This window comes from Lupinus angustifolius, chromosome LG04 (genome assembly GCF_001865875.1).
Source record: "Lupinus angustifolius cultivar Tanjil chromosome LG04, LupAngTanjil_v1.0, whole genome shotgun sequence".
Lineage (NCBI taxonomy): Eukaryota > Viridiplantae > Streptophyta > Magnoliopsida > Fabales > Fabaceae > Lupinus > Lupinus angustifolius.
This window is the reverse complement of record NC_032012.1, coordinates 6,338,830-6,360,286: the sequence shown is the minus strand read 5'-3', so window position 1 is coordinate 6,360,286 and position 21,457 is coordinate 6,338,830. Positions and strand designations below refer to the sequence as shown.

At 34.5% G+C, this 21,457-nt stretch overlaps 3 protein-coding genes across 8 annotated transcripts; all 3 read right to left on the bottom strand.

The window, feature by feature from the left end:
• On the bottom strand, positions 596 to 2,733 carry LOC109345337 (autophagy-related protein 8C-like). Its single transcript, XM_019584286.1, has 6 exons — positions 2,570 to 2,733; positions 2,401 to 2,463; positions 1,904 to 1,959; positions 1,761 to 1,813; positions 927 to 1,045; positions 596 to 853 (listed from the first exon to the last, which is right to left on the bottom strand). The coding sequence occupies exons 2-6, from the start codon at positions 2,435 to 2,437 to the stop codon at positions 759 to 761; spliced, it is 360 nt and encodes a 119-aa protein (XP_019439831.1). The 5' UTR covers positions 2,438 to 2,463; positions 2,570 to 2,733; the 3' UTR covers positions 596 to 758.
• On the bottom strand, positions 4,573 to 8,853 carry LOC109345336. Its single transcript, XM_019584285.1, has 3 exons — positions 8,565 to 8,853; positions 4,962 to 7,795; positions 4,573 to 4,851 (listed from the first exon to the last, which is right to left on the bottom strand). The coding sequence occupies exons 1-3, from the start codon at positions 8,836 to 8,838 to the stop codon at positions 4,774 to 4,776; spliced, it is 3,186 nt and encodes a 1,061-aa protein (XP_019439830.1). The 5' UTR covers positions 8,839 to 8,853; the 3' UTR covers positions 4,573 to 4,773.
• On the bottom strand, positions 10,110 to 20,933 carry LOC109345334 (starch synthase 3, chloroplastic/amyloplastic-like). 6 transcript variants are annotated; one of them, XM_019584282.1, is made up of 17 exons: positions 20,657 to 20,933; positions 20,313 to 20,364; positions 19,817 to 20,207; positions 18,813 to 19,765; positions 18,410 to 18,621; positions 17,822 to 18,092; positions 17,236 to 17,411; positions 16,423 to 16,530; positions 15,903 to 16,012; positions 14,806 to 14,911; positions 13,922 to 14,092; positions 13,387 to 13,515; positions 12,599 to 12,781; positions 11,584 to 11,715; positions 11,378 to 11,489; positions 11,062 to 11,185; positions 10,110 to 10,435 (listed from the first exon to the last, which is right to left on the bottom strand). In XM_019584282.1, exons 1-17 carry the CDS (start codon positions 20,780 to 20,782, stop codon positions 10,300 to 10,302), a joined length of 3,492 nt encoding a protein of 1,163 aa, XP_019439827.1. In that variant the 5' UTR covers positions 20,783 to 20,933; the 3' UTR covers positions 10,110 to 10,299. The 6 variants fall into 6 exon arrangements, with proteins under 6 accessions (XP_019439827.1, XP_019439825.1, XP_019439823.1 ...); XM_019584280.1 differs by having other exon boundaries at positions 18,813 to 19,936; positions 19,976 to 20,207; XM_019584278.1 differs by having other exon boundaries at positions 18,813 to 20,197; positions 20,312 to 20,364.

Sequence of the window (21,457 nt, the reverse complement as noted above, 5' to 3'; positions counted from 1 at the left end):
TCCAAGAGAAAAACCTAGTACAATGAAAATGATAAAATAATATTGTTGTTGGTTTCTTGAGACACAGGAAACCACGGTCATCAATCCAGTCATACAACAAAAATATGATGATTCCTGTAGTACATGAAATTTATAGAATGGAAAAGTTATTAAGTTATAGGACAAAGATCTTAGAATTTATATTATGATGATTCTTGTGCACATGAAATATATATGGCATTGAAGACAAGTACTAGTGATGAGTACTAGTACTAGAGATTGCAGCCATATATATAGAGCACCAGGAAACATGGCCATGGAAGATTATGATGATGGCACTAGATCAAACCCTCTTTCAGATTATTCAATGAGTACATTGATGTGAGAGTTCGGGAATATTTTATTGTTTGTATTGTTTCCTCTACAAACTATAAGAAACAATGAAAACAATGTAACATTTTCTACAAGGAGACTGATAACAAAAGTAGAAAATGAAAATAGAAACATTTTCATACTCCAAATCATGGTAGTAAGAGTGTTGCTCTATAATTTTCACCCAAAACTACATCACAAAGTAGATGATGTTACTGAAACCAAGCAACTGAGAATTCAAACGTGTAGAAATCAAATCTTAAATTCATTCATTGAAAGAAAATTCAAAGATGGTGATCATAATCAAGGTGCATGATGACAATACTCAATAGGCCATGTAGTGGCAATTAACTGCAGATAATTTACATCTTGCAGAAGCTATTTACAGAGGATATATTAAATTATTTCTACTGGGATCCAAAAGTGTTCTCTCCACTGTAAGTCATGTAAAGAAAGCCATCCTGATCCTTATTTTCCTCATAAATAGCAGACATCAATGCAGCTGTAAAAAAGGGGATTTAGTTCATAAGCATTGCTAAGGGGAAAAACAACATTCGGTTTGAATGACTACTTACCGGTTGGAGGTAGAGTATTGTTGATGAAAACAAAAATAGCCTTCTCTGCACTGAGCTTAATTCTTTTGCGGACAACATAAACAAATTGACCAACAGTCAAATCAGCTGGGACGAGGTATCTACAGCATCACAAGAAGAGCAACAAAATCAGTTGACAATCCACCATTAATGCAGACATCAATAATACGAAATGGCGAAGATTAATATTTTTAATAGTGATTACTGGAAGATTGGAAGAAATCAAGGTTTGGTCATTCAAATATCAAGACTCATACCCTCGAATTTTAAAATTATTGATAGCAATTCACACATGCCCACATACATGATATTCATAAACCAAATTACCAGAAACCATCCTGACCAACAATTTATAATTGGGCCTAGTATAAGTGTATAACCCCTCCTATTTTTACCAAGTGGAATTTGTAACAAAAAATCACAGGTGCATGCATCTCAACTTGTTAAATCTTTTACAACATCCTTACTAAAACGAAATTATGAATGAAGTGGCATACAAAAATTATATTGCACTATCCTTTGTAATTTCAAACTAGTACAGAATCATCCAATCTATTACCAACCATCAATGGTAATATTTTCTCCAAGTATCAAAATATCAACTCAATGTGGTGCTTGGTTTCATGCTTTACAACCTTCACCACCTCCAACTTTGGTTCAAATACTAACCCAACAAAAATAAAAACATAGAAAATCTTCACAACAAATACCATGCAAAATGACATATAAAAGAACATTAAGCAGCAAAACAGTATTCTCAATTTCAGACCTAAAAACTGATGAAAAGGGGTAGAATAGCATCAGAAAATAACTTACTTCTTCTTATCAATTTCCGGAATGTCATTTCTTTCAGCTTTCTCCACAATCACCTGCACACAGTTGCAATATTTCAACAGGGGCGCTTCAAGAAAGAAATAAACATCAACATAAACTATATTCTACAGTAGGTAAAATCTTACAGGTATTCTATCAGGATATTTCTCTCTAATGCGGGAAGCCTCGGCCTGCCTTCGTTCTGACATGTAGAAAGAGTTACACTGTTAGAAAAGTGGAACATTGTTGATTGGTTTCAATAAAATTCACACAAAAAACCAAACAGTTTATGTCAGAAAAAAGGTTTTAGAATCTCATAAGAACAATATTCATGTGATCATAGTACAGATACAGAACTATGAAATAAATGAACAAAAAATTAAACTATTTACAATCCAAAAGGCGAAAACTTTGAATTAAAACAATTAAAAGGAGTTTTAGAATCTCATAAGAAAAATACTCGTGTGCACATAATATATCATAATAAAGAGAGACCTAAGAAACAAAAAAAAATTAACTTTTTTATAATCCAAAAAGGCATGAATTTTGAATTCAACAATTCAAAAGATTCCCATTCCCAATTCAGATTATAAGAAAACGGAGAGAGGGAGAGAGAGAGAGAGAGAAAAATAATGAAGTGTACCCAAAGGATGTTGAAGCTTGAAGGAGGATTTAGCCATGATGAAATTTGATGGGTGGTTGTTCTCTGAAAAATTCAAACAACAAAACATTAGAAATTTCCAACCCTAATCGAAAAAGGGATATTTAAAAGGATAAAGAGTGTAAGTTTCAAAAACCATAAATTCACATACCCAAGACGAAACGATCAATGATTGAGGGAAAACGAAAGAGGCTCTGTCTCTATATATTCTGAATGAAACAAAAAAAATTAAAATTTGATTGATGAGATAATGAAGAGAAAAATCTGAAAATCTAGAGATTAGGGTTTTGTTATCTTTTGTTTGAGTGGAATACGGAATTTTCAGTTATACTTTTTCTCTAAACGGCTTGGGTTGCTTTTTTCACAAGTAAGCTTCGCTGTGAAGCTTCTGCTAAACGATGACGTTTTAGAAGTTAAGCTTTTATTGTATTTTCTTGTGAATGACAGGCCTGGGCCTGGGCCCGGGTACCCTTTCAAGCCCAGCCCATGTTCATTTAGGTGAACCAAGTTGTTTTCAAGACATGTTTGTTTTCCTTGAATGGATGATATTAAAATAGGATAATAACAAAAAAGATAAGATATTGATATAATAGAAGTATACTAAGATATGAATTTTATAAACTTTGATTTTATCCAATGTAACGTACACTAGATAATTATAATATAGTATAAATTATATGCAAATGATAAAATTATCTAATCTCATAATTACATATAATTTCTTCTATATATTTTTGATTGAGGTGTTGGCCATGGGTGAGACCATGATTGTGGTCTTCTGGATAAAGGTTAGAAGGGAAAATATAATGCTTATCTTTATTATATGATTTGTTGTTGTTATCATATTTGTATTTTAGGAACCACACACACGTGATAAAATGAAATAAGTCAATAAAAATAATCTTATCTTATTATGTTGACTAATTAAATCATAAATGTTAATAAGATAAAATAGTTAATATTATTACTTTTCGTCCAGTTAGGATTTTCTTCATTAATGAAAAAAATCCTTTCTATATATTAATATTAATGTTTAATAAATAACACTTGAATAAACTCAACAAGGAGATGAAACAAGTTTGTAGTAGTCGCACATGAGGGGATATTTTCGGGTTTATTAAGTGTGAAGTCTCACATTGAATATGGTAGAAGTGAAATAGTTTATAAGTAGAAAAAACTCATGAAATCATTGACTTAATGTTTTGGTTCATGACGTGATATCCCACTTATGGTTTTTCACTCTTCCCAAGTCCCGATAGTTTTGGTTCATGACGTGATATCCCACTTATGGTTTTTCACTCTTCCCAAGTCCCGTGGGCAATGGAACTACTCGATAGTTGGGCAATGGAACTACTCGATTTTCCCAGTCGCAATTCGGTTCAACAAAAAGCTTAAAATTTAAAAGTGTTGCCTCATGAACGATAACAACAACAACCAAGTCTGCATGAATTGAATGACGCCATAATACTCTATCACAACGTCATTCATGTGCATTGATAACTAAGTCTCCATTTGATCTACTCTACTTATGAGGCTTCTACTAGTTTCCTCCACACATGTCCAAACCACATAATATGAGATTTTATCTAGGAATGACAAAGTACCCGCCCTATAAGAATCCACTAAAATACTCGCAATGAGTACCCGTAAAAATAGCTTATAGGTGAGAGCGAGTATCATGATACCCACCCCACAGGAATCCGCATATTTTTAAAATTTAATTTTTAATTAAATAATTTATATATATTACATTTTTATTATTATTTTATAATTATATATTATCTATTTTTGTATTATTTTATGATGAATTTTAGTGATTAAAATATATGATAAATTTAACATGTATATAAATTTTATTATTCATGTAATAATTATTTTATATGTATTATTTATTATAAAATTATAAATTATATGTATTATTTATTATAAAATTATAAATATATATTGAAACTTAAAAATCTGTTGGTTTGGTACCCACAAATACCCGCTATCCATAAATAGTATGGATACCCATTCCACCCTGTTGCTATCCCTAATTCTATCATTCTTTTCTACGATAGGAGTTACTCCCAACTTTTTCCCTAGCATTTATAATCATATCTTGTCCAGTGTGGCCTCATATATTTTATACACTAATGCATAAATAACAAGATCATCCAGATTATTTTTCTGTTTTATCATTCTCCAAATGCATGATGGGAGGAAACAGCTCAAAAGTTCATTAATGATGATTAAATTAACAAAATCTTAAGGTACAAAAAGTCAAGATTCAGAAGAAGACCTTCTGCTTACACTAACGTTAGAACAATACAACTTAACCCTACTGTTTTTGATTCACAATACAGATAAGATAGATCACAATACAGAAGTGACTTTGCTTCTAACTCTACTTGAACGCCTAACTGGAGTAATTGTCTCCTCTTCCCCATGCCCCTGAAAATCAATATACATGTAAAACACACATGAGGCACAATTCAGAAGTTATACATACATGTTCAACAGAATAAATATTTTTGCTCAAAATATGAGATAGAACTACTCACCCTCTTGATCTTAATTTTGTTGTATGTAGTGAAGCTTCCATAGGATGGCGAAATTGAATCTTCGGATGAAGATGATGATGTTGGCTTCTTGTCCACTATGTTAACTTCATTTAACTCTTTCACTACCTTTTGCTTATGTGAGTTCTTCTGAATGCTGCTTGTTTCAGAAGTGTGTAATTCTTCATGCAAGTCAATTTCTGTTGGCCCTTTTACTACCTTTTGCTTATGTGAGTTCTTCTGGATGCTGCTCATTTCTGAAGTGTGTAATTCTTCATGCAAGTCAATTTCTGTTGGCCCATTCCTGAGAGACGGCTTATCTAGAAAACTCTGATCTTCTTTCGGTGTTGGCAAAGAACTAACATAGAATGCCGCCTTAGCAAAGACAGGTTTGGCAACAGAGTTAGTAACCTTTGTCTTTTTGCTTATAACTTTCCTTGACCACTTGAAAGCTGCACCTGCAATTAAAATTGTACCTCCACTTAGCAGCAAGTATAGCATCAGGTGTGGTGAAAGTTCAGCTGTTTGTAATCTCTGTTCATTATCTTCAAGTGTAGTTTCTATGCTTGCAGATTCACCCTCTGCTTCAGTCAACTCTATGTCACTATCTTCCATTTGGATTTCAGCAACGTCTGAGTCTAAACCAGGCTGGTCCTTGAGCCCTACATCACTGTATTTGTGAGCATTAACCCCCTCTGCTTCAGCGAATTCTATGTCTTTATTATCACGGGCTTCTGCTGTATGGACTTTAGCAATGTCTAACTGTAAACCTGGCTGATCATCATGGGCAACATTGTTGTATTTGTCAACAACGTCGCATACCTGTGCTGTCTTTGCTAAGTTTCCAATCATAATCACTTCACTATGAATATCAGCAGCCTTTGCATCTAAACTTGGCTGACCATCAACATCCATAATAACTACTTCTGATGAATGATTTAATTCACTTTCTTCAGCCACTTGCAAAGTCTGATCTGACTCTATCATATTGACTAGTTGGCCACCTTCAAGTGATTCCTCAAGTTCTGGAACACTTGCAATGATGGCTGCTGTAGTTACTCCCACATCTCGCTGATCAAATTCCGACTTGCAATCCTCTGACTCTAAAGCAGTGTCGGTCTCTTGCAAAGTCTGATCTGATTCTATCATAGTGACTAGTTGGCCACCTTCAAGTGATTCCTCGAGTTCTGGAACACTTGCAATGATGGCTGTAGTTACTCTCACATCTCGCTGATCAAATTCTGACTTGTAATCCTCTGACTCTAAAGCAGTGTCGGTCTCTTCATTGTTTAGTCCTGGAAACTCAATCTCAACTATGTCCATTTTACCGGGGCCAAAATTATGTTCCTGGTCAAACACATTAGAATCTTGCAAAACAGTTAAGTTAGAATACTCTAGGTGGCCCAAATGGTGCACTTCTCTAACATTTGAAATCACCTTAGAAATTGAAGACAGTGATTTAGTATACCAGGTATAGAAATATCGAGCTGATACATCAAATTTTGCTTTTGCAAACAGTGAGAACTGATCAAATTTTGCCTTTGTAAACAGTGAGAATTGATCAAAATTAGCCTTAGCATACCCAGACAAGTCAGACAATTCATAAACCTTGTAGAAGTCTTGAAACACAGTTAAGTTATAATACTGTAGGCAGTCCAAATGGTGCACTCCTCTAACATTTGAAATCACCTCAGAAACTGAAGACAGTGATTTAGTATACCAGGTATGGAAATATTGACCTGATACATCAATTTTTGCCTTTGCAAACTGTGAGAATTTATCAAAATTAGCCTTAGCATTCTCCGGCAAGTCAGACGATTTATAAACCTTGTAGAAATCTTGAAACACAGTATGATCCATCACTGAGGAGTTTGTGATAGAAAGTGACATAATGGCAACTGCTGAGAAGAGAAAAAGTAGAGCAATAAAGGTCTTTGATTTCATAAAGGAGTGTGGTTTAGGCACGTCTCTTGCTTCAACAGTTTCCTCTGCCAATGAAGTCCTAACAGGACTTTGTTCAGAAATTCCAGCTTCTGCTTTAATTACTTCATCTGAAGAAACTTCCTCTGATTTCTGTGAGCCTTCTTCAGACTGAGTATCCTCAGTAGCTTCTGTATCTGAGAAGCTATCAAACATTTGTGGTTTCGGTTTGTAGTGAAGAAACTGTGGTCTGGGGGAGAGGTAGTTTGTTTTAGGATCATAAGGAGGTGACAAAGGGTCTGCATGAGGAGGGGCTAAGGTGGAAATGGTGGATGAAACTGGAGGAGGAGGGGGAATAGGTGTAGGGCTAAGCTTAAAACTTGGGTCAAGGATAACACAATCAGGCTCATTGGCAACAGTTTGAAAAGAAAATTCAGTGTCATTCTTTGAATTGAAAGGAGAATTCATATCAAAGATAGCAGCTTCATCACTCAACTCTTCACAACTGAAGGAAGTAGCAAAATGCATTTCCTCAGTTGGGAGTCCATCAGATGATGAAGTTACAAACATTTTCTGCTCCACACCATTCTCTGATTTCAAATTGCTGCAGTGTAGCGATTCCGCAAAAGTTACCTTACGAATTATGGGGCTTTTGGCTTCTGCAGTGGTAGGAACAGAAGTTGCAGAAGGCTCGTTCCTTTCAACAAGTACCTTTTTCTTTGGAGACATGGCGACTTTAGAGGCAGCAGAAATTGTTGGAGACATGAAATTCTTTGCACTTTTTGAAGATGCAGCTGATGATTGAGCCTTTGAAGCCTTCAGAAACTGGTCTTTCCCATTTTCTTTGTTCTCATCATGATCACTGAAGAAAGACCCTGGAACTTCTCTTCCCCCAACAGAGTTTCTTATCTGAGAACCTGCAAAAGACCAAAATCAATATAAAAATGATTGAATTCAATCAAATGGCTACATTTTTTGGTAAAAGGAATATTTTTCTCATCTAATTTTGGATTTTCATACACTTCCTTAGCAGCCAAACAACCATCCTACTAACATGAAAATAAAAAAAGGTCCAAAGTTTCTAAAAATATAGTAAAAAGATAAGCACAACCTTATAGAAAATCTAATAGAATTCAATCAAATTAGCTACAATATATTGAGTTATAAGAAAAAATAACATCTTTTCATCAAATTTCGCATTTCCCACTCTTTCTTGACAGCTAAACAGCCATCATCGCTAATATGAAACTAAAAACAGCCAATTACAAAAAAAAGTAATAAAATGAGAAACTCTAAAATCATAAAAACCCTAATGGAATTCAATCAAATAGCCTTGCTGTTGAGTAAAAAAGGAATAATTTTATAATCAAATTTCAGATTATCAAATAATATCTCAGCCGCCAAACAGTCACAAAACATTACCAGTGTCACAAAACTAAAAGGGTCCAAATTTTATTTAAAATAAAAATGTAATAAGATGAGAAACCCCAGAATCATAAAAACCCTAATCGAATTCAACCAATAGCTACACTCTATTGAGTAAAAAAACTAGTTTTGTCATCAAATTTCTGAAGTTCCCACACATTTTCAGCATCCAAACAGTCATTAAAACTATCATGCAACTAAAAATTAAAAAAGAGAAAAATTAAGAACAAAATAAAAAATATAATAAGAGAAAAGAGAAACCTGTAGGAGTATTCGAAGGAGTGGTGGGAGCGAAGGTTCTAGAATTAGAGACGAGGGATGAAGGTTTGGAAAATGGGTTCCCGGTGAAACTTCTCCTCATGGGATCAGAAAGTTCTGAACTTCTGGAATTAGGGTTTGCTGATCTTCCCAAAGAAGATGATTTGTGGAACGAAGGCATTAGAAATTGAATGAAGAAAGATTTTGAAATTGCTCCGAGAGAGAGAGTGTTGTTTGAAGCGTAACGGCTATATTTGTAAAACGCAGGAAGGAACATTTATATGGTGGGTCTTTTTTTGACCGTTGGAGACAATGGATTTGTTTCTTTGAACAGGATTGTAGAGAAGGAAAGAAGTTATGTAGCCGTTGGGATGGGGCCACACCTTCGGTCACATTTTTTGTATTACTCTCTATATCATTAATTTTGATTGATTAAAAAATTACTTAGGTTAAAACTGTAATTATTGAGGTTGATTTACTTCACAATATTTCACCATAAACAAGTTTAATTTCAAAGTAAAAAAATGTGAAGTATAAGAATAATAAGAGTGATATATATATTCGGGGGTAAGAATTTTGTATATTATGTGTTATTATCTATTATTTATTTTTGTCTTTTAAATAAAAGTAATATACATGATGAATATATTGATTGTGTAAGTTTTTTACAAGACAATACATAATGATATATAATTATTAATTATATATTTAATTTTAGTGTAGTAATAATATGTTACCTAAAACAATCTTAATATACATGTAATTTGTAACACTTGAAAATATAGTATATGATAAATTTAATAGCTCAAACTCCTTATTAGTGTTGTTTTCATTTACTAATCAAGTTATTAATAACGAGATGAAATAATAATAAAAATTATAAGGTAGAACATTAATGAAATTGGAGAATGGGGAGTACTTCCCACCCTAATTTCCCCATATTTCCGAATTCCTGATTCATTTATACACAAATATATCATCAAAATAAAAAAAACATATCTTAAGGAAAGTCTTAACTTTATTTTATTATTTAAGTATAATTATATGACTATATACACATTTATTTATATAATGTATAAATATTTAGACATATGTAGATATAAAGGAGTATGTATGTGTAATGTACCAATGTTTGTGAGAATAGACTCCGTATGTGGGGAATTTTCTCCTATGTTCTTGTCCTTATTAAAATGGACATCGTGAATTTCAATTTTGGATTTATGCAATCAATTTGAACAATAAATTAAGGATAATTATAAAAGAAAATCCAATTGCTCCTTAAAATAACACATTACACTTTATCAATTAAAGTTGTGACGATTTACACAATTTTAATGGTTCAAAAAGAAATAGGCCATGACAATTTCTGTAATATTTCATATGTTTTATACACTATCACTGCATCATCTGTTATGCATGATTTTTTTTTTAATTTAACTATATATAAATCTTTACATTGACAGTGTACAGATATTATAGTCTTCACAAGTTCAGCTATTTCAAGTCAACATTTCTCTTAGCATATATTAAACATGTACCCAAAAGGAATTTGTAGAATGTAACCTATGTACTATTATTTACTAAGCACCAACAAAATAATGAACCATATAGTCTAGTCTCTACAAACTGATGTGTATTGTTTATCACTATATGCAACTTTATATATTTTTAGACTAAAGCTGTACAAACATGGAATGAATGTTAATTTTGCATTTCACTTGCTTTTTTCATTGCAATCTCATAGAGACTTGCGTGCTGCATGGTAAAGCTCCAAATAGTCAAGTGCAGGACGATTCCAAGACCAATCTTGCTCCATCACCTTCTTGCATAAACTGTCAAACCAATCACGGCCTTCGTACCATGCCGATATTGCCCTGAAAAAATGAAATATTTCAATAATAAGAAACACTCACAGGCTTAGGGGTATGTGCGTGTGCGGGAGTGTGAGGCAACTTGTCGACATGAGCAAGCGAGAGGATACAATAGTTCTGCGTCAAAAGTTTCAAACATGCATGATGCTTCTGGTTTCCTATGGCCATGCCATAGCCACTTTCAACCCTTCTTTCTTTTCTCATGAAAAAATCAAGGTAAGATTTGCAACATATGATGATTGTTTTCAGGATCATGTATTTCCTAATATACAATATGTTGGGTCACTCCTAGAACTATTTTACCAAAATATGATAATAATAAGGAAAGAAAAAAGTACCAAATATCAATCATATAAGTGCAATAGTTTAAGGACATGCCACTAGCACTCTTAAGGATTATGGCCTCTATTTGGCTTTGAGTCTTGATATATATAATTGTGAAAAGAGTTTTTGACTTAAAAGCTAAGGTTAATGAAACTTTAAAATCCATCATATCACTACTAAATATTGGTTTAACTTCTATATACTTATGCCGACTGTTAAGTAATTCCGCAGTTTTGCTGTTGGCAAATTGGTTTTTTTCTTGATGTTCAGACAACTGTTTGCTCATCATATAGCACATAACTCACCTATTGAGAGCATAGTCAACACCTCCAGCGTCAGCTCCATCAAAACCAAATCCATTTGGCTCAAGACCTTGTGCTTGTGCTCTATCCTTATCATGATCGACATCAAATACAGTATCGTAAAGTCCTGCCGATTATATTAAGATGGATAGTCAACTGAACTGAAACTGAGTTGAACTAACAAATAAAAGAAATTAAAAATATACAAAAAATCTAGATATATACATGTGTTAATAGTCAATGCATTATTAAGGGCCACCATGTCAACAAGACCGAAAAATAAATTACATTTTTCACAAAGAATACAGCATGTACAAACCTCCAGTTTTTCGAACAACAGGTATTGCACCGTATCTCATTGCTGTGAGTTGAGTGAGTCCACATGGCTCAAAGATTGAAGGAACTACAATGAAATCAGCACCAGCATATATCTAGAACAAATAATTGAGTCAGTAGTGCCCCATTAAGTTGTAACTGTACATATAGGTCAAAAGTTACTAAAGGTTATTGAGTTCTATAAGTTACCAAGTGTGAAAGAGGCTCGTCATATGAAAGGCAAAGTCTAGCACGAGCATTATGAGTAGAATGCAGTTGATTGGCCAAACTCACAAAATCATTTTGGATTCTAGGATCCGGAGCAGAACCAAGTAATACAATCTGCATTCCGATCTTTCCACAGTCAAGACATGGATTCTCTAATACAACATTTGTAAACAATATTCTAAGTTGAACTAGAAAATCTAATAATAAAATCAAATACCTTATTATTACCCATGGCTTATAATCAAAATCCAATATCTAAGGCACATACTTGAAGCATTCCTTGGAGAAGGGTATAGGGTCAAGGTGGGTTCTTTTAAAGATATCATATGCACATTTTTCTACTAAACTACTTGACTTAAAACCTGAAACTGTTACACAGGGGAGCCGAAAACTTGCTGCTTATCTCTAGCATGATGGTGGTGAAGAAAGTCGAAACAACTTAATCAAACAAGGTTTTATACTGCATCAATTGTTAAATAACCACAGTCTAAAAGCTTAAAATTAAAAATTGTGGCCTCATGAATGGTAACAACAATAACAAAGCCTTTAACCCACTAGGCGGAGTCAGCTACATGATCGAACGACGCAATAATGCTCTATCATAAATATTGGCAAAACATTGATCTGTAAGTCTTTCTTAATCATTTTGCCTATGGTTCTTGTTGTTCTCCCTCTTCGTCTAGGAATTGGACTAGCATCCATTTGATCTACTCTCCTTACGAGGGCTTCTACCTGTCTCCTCCACACATGTTCAAACCACCTAAGGCGCGATTCTACAATCTTTTCTATAATAGGAGTTACTCTAACTTTTTCCATAATGCATTCGTTTCTAATCCTATCTTGTCTAATGTGGCCTCATGAATGATATATAATAAAAATAAAATTTAAAATTTCATAATTTGTTCTAATAATGTCCATATCCTAAGGAACATTTGCTACTGCGCAGGCAACTATGGCATTTCTGGTGCGCACATAGACATATAAAAAGAAAGAAGACCTGTCCACCACGTTCAAGGGTGCGCCATATGGCATGCTTGATGAGATGAATTCCTTTTTGATGAGTCAATCGAGTAATAATTCCTACTAAAGGAAGATCAGCTTTTTCTAAACCAAGCCTTAGTTGCAAGGCTTCCTTGGAAGCTCTTTTTCCTTCAACAACATTTTCTGATGTGTATGATACCTGAGATAATGTGACATTGGAATAGTAACTGAATTAGTAGAGCATAAATAAAGATTTATACATCATAAGTACAAGTACATTTATAGGGGTTACAGTAATGTACCGACTCATTCCAGTCACAACTGATCATGTAAAGTATAAATAAAAATCAGTCTTGCATTTAAGATGTTTATTTAAACTTTTTTATGTTAAATCCCATATGGAGCAATGTGTGCAGTTAAACATTTTTGAGTCGATACAGTCTTCATACCGATGGTACACCCGAAATATTCACAAAGTAACAAAATAAAGATGAAGCAATTATCTTCACTAGTTGCATTAATTTTAAGGAATGCATAAGAACTAATATAGGATGGAGCCAGTTATTCGAGCACTGTTCCCACACGAGGTGGCCAACTTTAATATGTAGGCATAGGTTATGAAGCAGTCATGGCACTGGGACTTAATGTACGCAACCTTACCCTCACAAGGGATAGGCCGTTTCTAAGAATTGAACCCATGACCTCCAGTTCACGGGGCAAGCACCCTTACCATTCCACCGAGGCTCACCCTCTTGCAAATATATAAGAAAGAAGAAAGAAAGATCTTTGTAAATGTCTACTTACAGGAATGAAATTATCATTATACGGGTCCCATATATCTGGGTCAATTCCATTTATTATACCATGGAACTTGGGAAGATGAGGAGCTACTGCAGGATGTCCTGCAACCTCCCTTGAATAAGTGGGGGAGACCTGCCAAACATGTTTGACCGAAATGCTTATTCGATAATAGAAAATCAAAGTAAGATGTAGAAGCAAAAATCACAATTAGCTTCTCCTTTCTTTCAAAATGTATTTGATGTCACAATCTTATAAACTTACAATAAGAAAGTGAAATGTTTATTTCAAAATAGACTTTAAGAACAGACAAGTGAGAGATGGTAGAGAATAAGGAATCCTCCTTAACAAAAGAACAAAACAAAGAAAAACCATCAAAACAGAAAATCAATGGAGCAAAGCTGCCCAATCTCCCAACTGTTTCTCAGAGAAACTCCATTGAAAAGGCCATGTATTTGACAACAAAATATCATCAATAGTGAAAGTTATCATGATAAAAATAATCAAATATTGATAACTTTCGGGCATAACCAGCACTTACAGTAGTAGCCTTGTCTGAGTGTTGCATAGCTTTTGCAATGAAGTTGGCTCCAAATTCAAGGTTGTGAATTGTGAAAACAACTTGTGCTTTGCTAAGACCATAATGAACATAGTTTTCTTTAAATAGCCATGCAACTGGAGCACTCGACCAATCATGGCAGTGGATGATATCCTGCCCATTGTTAAGAGCCAATTACAATACATCCTAGGAGATAACTAATTAAATTACATTACGTCCTATTAGGGGAAAAAAGGGAGGCCCATTGCACGAGACTCACACTTAGTGGAGTGTGGGGAGGGTAGATATACGCAGCCTTACCCCCGCAAGCGGAGAGGTTGTTTCCAGGATTTGAACCCGTGACCTCATGGTCACTAAGACAACTAATTAAATTATAGTACATCCTAGGAGACAACTAAATAAGCCTGAGGTCACATGTAAAGTTATGGAGAAGGTATGTTAATTAAATCCAAAAAACAAACATCCCTAATAACAGTAGAATGATATTCTGAAATCAGCTGTTTTTCATGAAATATTTTTGGTCATATCATGTATTGGATGTTTGGTTACAATCATGCATATGCATGCATAAATCAACAATGTGGGACTTCAACAAAATCTATGCAGTAAATGTGTCAAAATAGTGGCAAAAACTTCCTGAAACTGTTATAAATTATAATTTCTGACTATTCTCTCTCACACTAACAATTTCATGCATATCATGTTATTGGGTCCAGTGGGATGAGAGAAAATGTTGATTTAGCTTGAAATCAATTGACAATTCAGTCCCAATTTTACATCAGGAAAGGAAGCGTCTCTTCAAAATTTTAAAACAAAGAGCATCAAATCAAATAAAAGAATAAGAACAGCTAAATGATATTTCTTACAGGATGAAATCCATTTTGGAGTAGAAATTCAAGAGCAGCATGACAAAAAAAACCAAATCTCTCTGCATCATTCGCACGACCATATACACAGCCGACATGAAAGAATCTGCAGAAAAGAATATAGATTTTTGTAAAGCATAGTTCAACTCATGAAACATTTTAAGTTTTTCAAGTCAAGCTTAATATCAATGTTCATGAAGAGTGCAATTGCAATTACCAAAAAAAGGAACACAAACAAATGCTTTAAAATGATATACTTCTGGATATGTGATATTGCCTGCAGATAATCACATTGTAGACACTATTTAAGACTCAACGAAAATGACAATATAGCCGACAATTATCAATTCAAACGGTTCGCTTTGATACATGATTAATTAATGTAATTTACATATTTAGGAAGATCAAGTGATTTGTTTCAGACACATTTGATTCTTTTTAGTTTCTCCCAGACTTACTACATATATAATCAACACCATGTTTCTGTTTTCAACTGTTATTGAAGTGGTGATTGAGTTTATCTGATTTTCAATGGTTTAGGTTTATCAAACAGTTGCAGAGAGATAAGTTTGCAGCAAACCTTCAAATACAATTTCGGTTAATATCTGGAAAAGTAGTACTAGTCTTGCACAAATTTATCCACAATATTGATAAATAAAACCAATTAATTTGAATAAAAGCAACATGATGGAACTTATGAACTTCTCCTCATCAACGTCCCAACCTTCATTCTGCTTGGAAACTTCGGCCTCAGGTTTGGTAGTAAGTGTCTAAGTAAGTGCTCCTTAAATACAATGAAAGTCTAGCCAGCAATGGACATGCCAGGTGACCACTCTACAGCTAGCAAATTGCGTCCAAATGAATCCAATCCTTTAAAGATTGTCATCGAGCAATTTTATAATAATAATATTAAGATCGATAGTGAGACTATAGTAACCACAACCAATTTTTGCATTCTATCTCAACATGGACATTGCTACATCCTAGAAAGTTGATGTGAAAAATGTATTTTTCCAAAATAAAATATGAAGCATAGACATAAGAAGCAGTTAATTGATATATGTTACAAAAAAAAGACGGAGAATCAAAGCAGTTACCCATTTTGAGGCTCCAAAAAGTAGACAGAGAGGCCTTCAACCTTTCCACGCCATACTTTTATTTCAGTCCCACCCCAGAAATAGTTATTATGATAGTGAAAGTCCTTTACCTGCATCAGAAGCCCTATATTTAACAGCTAATAATAACACTAACTAAAGAGCGAAACACAATATATGCATTTTCAACAAAATGCTCAACAATAGTCATTACATCTTTTAAGAGAGCCGCACATGTAGATTCTCAACAATAAAATGTTAAGAGTTGTGCTCAACTAGACATTAATTTCCATGTACATGCCTATGAAAAATACTAGAATTTGTTTTTCCCCCATTTACTATCATACAACTTCATATTGAAACTCAAGATATACCACTCTAGAAAATAATTACTACATCATGAGCCATTCAATAAGGTCGGAGTAGATAACTCACGAATTAAGGAATGAAGATTAAATTTTCAATGCAGTGATTAAGATGAAATGTAAACACCAAAACAACAGGAAAAAAGGGAAAAGCTTACGTTGCCGAGGTTCAAACAATCATACTTTGGAAGAATAATGTCAACATTGTGATTTAAATCCTGAACAGCCCGGGATAGACTAGTAACAACGTCACCAAGACCTCCAACCTGCCAAACATATATACCATCTGAATCAGAAAAATATGTTCAAATAACTCAAAAATCTACTCTTCATAGGGATAGTAACCTGAAACAATCTTTTGTGAACAAAAAAATTGCAAAAACAATAAATGAATGAACATTTGTCCTTCAGAAGCAGCCCAGTTACATTATGATGCTAAAGTTTATATCTATCTATCTATATATATAGTACAACTAGAGGGTGAGACTCAACACAATGGTAAGTTTGCTTGCCTTGTGACACGGTTGTCATGGTTCAAATCCTGGAATCAGCACATTCGCTTGTGAGGATAAGATTGTGTACATCTAGTCTCCCCAGACCCCATTAGGTGGGAGCGTCGTGTATTAGGCTACCCTTTTTTATTTATATAGTAGGACTCTCTATGTAAAATTTGTATATAAAAAACTTGAAATCTTTTATGCATCTCCCCTAGAAGAAAAATCCCTGTGCAGCTAGTCCCCCAAACTGAATAAACTCAAACTTCCTAGTCGTCTCTGCCACTCTATAGCTTTGGCTTTTCCCTTCCATCATGGAAAACATGGAGAGAGTACGGTAATAAAGCCAGAACCTTCTAAAAACAGAAACATCAACAGACAGAATGAGTGTATGATGCAGAGAGATTTGGTTGTGTAAACTTTTTTCATTATTAAGTCCTAAATTGAGATAACAATACATGCAATAGGCTAGCTTACCTTTGCAATTGGGGCCATCTCAACAGAAATATGGATGATATGCAAAGGCGGTTCCTTTACAATACCTCCAAAAACAGGTATGTGATAATCCATTCCGAATTTGTTATCGAATTCTCCACCATCTTCAAGCTCAGAGAACACAAAGTCCATCATGTATGCATCCAAAGGGACCTTAACTGCAGAAACAGAAAATCATTGAACTTCTTCAGGACCAAATGTTTTTTCTTCCTGGACCTGGAGAGAACAGTGACTACACAAAATCAAGTTGAAGACACCAATTTTGCAAAAGTATTAGAGTTGTTCATTTTGAAAAACTATATCTATTCTACAAGATCTGTGAACATTGAATCTGTATACAACCATAAGTGACACTACTCGTCATAAACCTGCACACCGCAGAATGTGTGGTAAGATGCAGAGAGATTTGAAAGGTATAAGCCTCGGTTACAGTTCAGTTAGTTGGTTGAACTAATCAAACAATGACCTGGAGGTCTCAATGGGTCAATCCCTGGCTCAATTATTAAAACATTGGCTGAAACACTAGGTTCAAATTGTCTTTCAGATATAAACTACAGGAGAGACTCACCAGAGGCTTTGACGTGGGTACCATTGTCTGCAGGCAACATTCTCTGAGGTGGCAAAGGACCGTTACTGTGAGACCATCGGTTAAATGAACCCCTAAACCAAACCTCTGGTTTTCCATTCAGATTTGTATTGGAGGGGTTATAAAATACTGTCGCTATGCTCCCTGCTTGGACATCAAGAGGCTCAGTGAAGACAATATGCTTTTGAGAAAGCAAAAAACTTTTCAAAGTTCTTTCCTTTGTTTCAGCTTTCATTTGTGCTGTTTTTTCAGCCTGCGACAAGAATTGGACCAGAATGACAAGATGAGAATTTAGTAGCTTGGATACATGTTTCTATGATAATCTTTTTCTTTCGAATAGTGAGGAAATTAGTATCAGGTAAATAGTTACAGTAAAAAAGGTGAACTTCTCCTCCACACATGAGAGATAACATTATAAGAATGCACTATATATTTTTGTAGATATTCACATGAATGGGCTCAAGAAAGAAAACAGATAACCAAAAACCTTTTCTTTATGGTTGACAGGACTAGTATCATAGGTAGTGCCTCAATATTACCATCTGGAAGCCATCTCGGGCAAGAACTAACCTTTACACGCATAGTTTTTTCTCTTAACTTCCTCTCCTCCTGGAGTTTTCTGTATATCAGCTGCTCTTCCTCAGCCCAATACTGTTCAGATATGACCATTGTGACAACAGCATGGAAGTCTTGATTAAGATTGTTATCATACACGGCTGCACTTTCGGGTGGACCGTCAGCAAAGACCCAATCCAGGACAATAGCTTTGTGAGGCACAATAACTGCACAAAATATAAGTGATTAACAAAGTGTTGGTGCATACGTCCATTTTAAAATAAAGAGCTAAAATCCACCTTGGTGCTTGTCACTTATTTTATTTATTCATACAGTTTTTTCTATGTCCAGTAAAAGATTAATTCCAAGGAAATGAATTAACATCAAAGAGAAGGAACAGACATGTAAAAGAGCATACCGTCAGCATACCACCAATTACCATCTTTTACGACAGATTTGACAAGCCTTTCAATAATTGATAATCCATCGATCCAATTATTGTGCCCTCCATGAATCCATATTTCCTTAGCATGTGCAAGAAGACCTGAGCTTCTGTTGTAATATAATCTGACCAAGTCATTGTCTTTAAATTCACTAGGCTCAATATACCAAACATTGTCAAGGGAATTTACAGCATTTTTCAACAATTGCGGCAACACTTCTCGCCTTCTTTCAATCTCCACCCTCGCCTGTGACCTGTCTGCTTCCCTTGCAGCTTTGTCCTCTTCCATTCGCCTTTGTTCTTCAGCCTGTCTTTCCTTTTCCGCTTGCTCCTTCGCAAGTTTTACTAATTCTTTACGTTTCTCCTCAAGCAAGAAATCCGCAAATGCTAATTCATCCATTCCCCCCTCAACAGGTATGTAGAAGTCTTTTTGGTCATTATTGTCATAGACATCTTGGCCGTTGAAGAACACAAAATCTACTTTATAAGCTTCTCTCGGCACATGTAGTTGGCAAGACCACCAATCACCCTTGAGATTCGCGTTATTTAACCGAAAGGTAAAAGATTTCCACCTCCAATCATTAAACGCTCCAATGATTAGAATGTCTGACTCATTAGCTAGTGTTGAAAGACTCTTGTTAAGGAAAATTTCTATGTCTTGATCAGGTTTAACCACAGGAGGATATACAAACAGCTTGGTTTCTTGTGAAAGGTTCTCATATGCAATCCTCTCTATTTCCTGCTTGCGGGAAATTGCTTCCAACTCCAACAGCCGAGAAGCTTCCTCGTTTATTTTATCATCAGTGCCAGTACTTGTTTCTGTGATGGATTCCTCAGCTATTTCATCATCAGAATCAGTCTTTGTTTCTTGAACGTGTTCACTAATTTCTACGTAGCCTAATGTCCTACCATCTGACTTCTTAACATTCCCAAAATCCTCAATGTAAGGAATTTGCTCCTGCTGTAATACGACAACATCCTCATCAATTACAGAAATGTTTTCAATTTCCCCACCTTGATTGGTCTTAGCAACAACAGCTAATGTCTCATCCGACAATGATAATTCACCCAACTCCCCAGCAACTTCATCAGTTTTATCTACAACCTCAAAGTTTTCCAGATGGGAAGGTTCAACCGCCCCTCCTCCTCCTCCTTCATCAGCATCAATATTCACTTCAAGCGTTTGTTTATTATCATCCCCCGAAATCTCACTGGCTAATGGAGTCAAAGGATCCCCTTTGACTCTAGCATTCTTCTTATCTTTTTGCTGGTTGCTTGTTCCAATAGAAGATTTCGAGACAAAACCCTTAGAAGCAGGGCCTTTGGGCCTTGAACTTGACCCCTTCTTCTGTTGTCTCCTCCTTGAAAAATCTACCAATTGATATCACAAAACCCAGTTATAGAAAAGTCAAATCTATAATGAAGTTGAAGAACCAATAAAATTGGTAACATAGGAAAACAAGGTAGCCAATAAACCTGCACTTGCATTGATGCAACAAGCACCCCAACCTGCCTTACATTGTGAAGACTGAAACAAACAAAAAAAATCACAACTTCAACATACTTAAATAAAAAAAACACGATTCAATGTTCTAAATTATGGTTGCGGTCGCGATTATTTTGCGTTTACCGCAATAGCATATAGTTACGAAAAATGCAGTCAATGTGGTTGTAGACACTACTAAACCCACAATATTATGGTCACAAACTCACAATTACAGTTACAAACCAAAAGTTAGCACCTTTATAGGACATAATTCAAATACACCACCAACATAAATAGAAACATTGCATTAGAAATCACAAAGTTAAGTACTTACTGAATGAGAAAGTGCAAGAGTTAGTTGATGATGAGGGAATGATGTAAGAAGAAATGGGTTAAGGTTAAAACAAGGAGTTGTATGAGAAAAAAGTGATTTGGAGTTGAATTTCAAAGAGAAATCCATAACTTAGTTGAGTTTAGAAGTGTGAGATAGGCTTTCATTGTGGATGTGAGTAAAAGACACAAACAACGGTGCCAAATTATCTTTTCTGAGTGGTTACTGAAACAAGATCTTATGTTGTTCTGTCGTATTTTGCATGTCTCTTCTTTCAATTGCCAACTCATAAATCAATTCATTTATTATAAGTTTATACTTATCACAACAATAATTTCATAACACTATTTTAAGATTTAAGAGAATAGTGTGTGCTTATTTTATTGCTTAGCTATCAATATGTTGGATAAATAAATAGAATATTGGAGTCCAATTACAAGATGTTAGTATATTAAGAGTATAAATACTCTGATCCTATTTGTTATAGGTTTGAATTAACTTTTGTATTACTAAGATAAATACTTAATAATAAAATTCTTATTTGTTTTAACCCTGAATTTACATCGCCAATTCCTATTGTTTTCTTGTTTGTTTCTTTTCTTAAACTTTAGATGAAAGTTCATTCCTTCCTTATAGAAAATCAATTCAAAGAAGAACTAAGAATTGGTAAGAATATATCTATAGGTAAATTATGTTAGATTCTCATAGAAAAAAAATACAAAGTATAGATACTCTTGATAATAGGAAAGAAGAATATTGGAATCCTATATAATCTTAATATAAAGTTTTAAATGATTAGCTTGT

Bases quoted from the DNA above. Each gene is read 5' to 3' on its own strand.
- LOC109345337 (XM_019584286.1), bottom strand. From the start codon at position 2,437: ATGGCTAAATCCTCCTTCAAGCTTCAACATCCTTTGG. The intron at 1,046-1,760 runs GTAAGTTATTTT...GTGATGCTGTAG, and splicing joins CCGGAAATTGATAAGAAGAA to ATACCTCGTCCCAGCTGATT. The intron at 854-926 runs GTAAGTAGTCAT...CCTTTTTTACAG, and splicing joins CAATACTCTACCTCCAACCG to CTGCATTGATGTCTGCTATT.
- LOC109345336 (XM_019584285.1), bottom strand. From the start codon at position 8,838: ATGTTCCTTCCTGCGTTTTACAAATATAGCCGTTACGCTTCAAACAAC. The intron at 7,796-8,564 runs GTTTCTCTTTTC...GGTCTTTTGCAG, and splicing joins TCCTTCGAATACTCCTACAG to GTTCTCAGATAAGAAACTCT. The intron at 4,852-4,961 runs GTGAGTAGTTCT...ATTGATTTTCAG, and splicing joins ACAAAATTAAGATCAAGAGG to GGGCATGGGGAAGAGGAGAC.
- LOC109345334 (XM_019584277.1), bottom strand. From the start codon at position 20,782: ATGGATTTCTCTTTGAAATTCAACTCCAAATCACTTTTTTCTCATACA. The intron at 17,412-17,821 runs GTGAGTCTCTCC...CTGTTTCTGCAG, and splicing joins TACCCACGTCAAAGCCTCTG to TTAAGGTCCCTTTGGATGCA. The intron at 10,436-11,061 runs GTGAGTTATGTG...TCATTTTTTCAG, and splicing joins GTTGACTATGCTCTCAATAG to GGCAATATCGGCATGGTACG.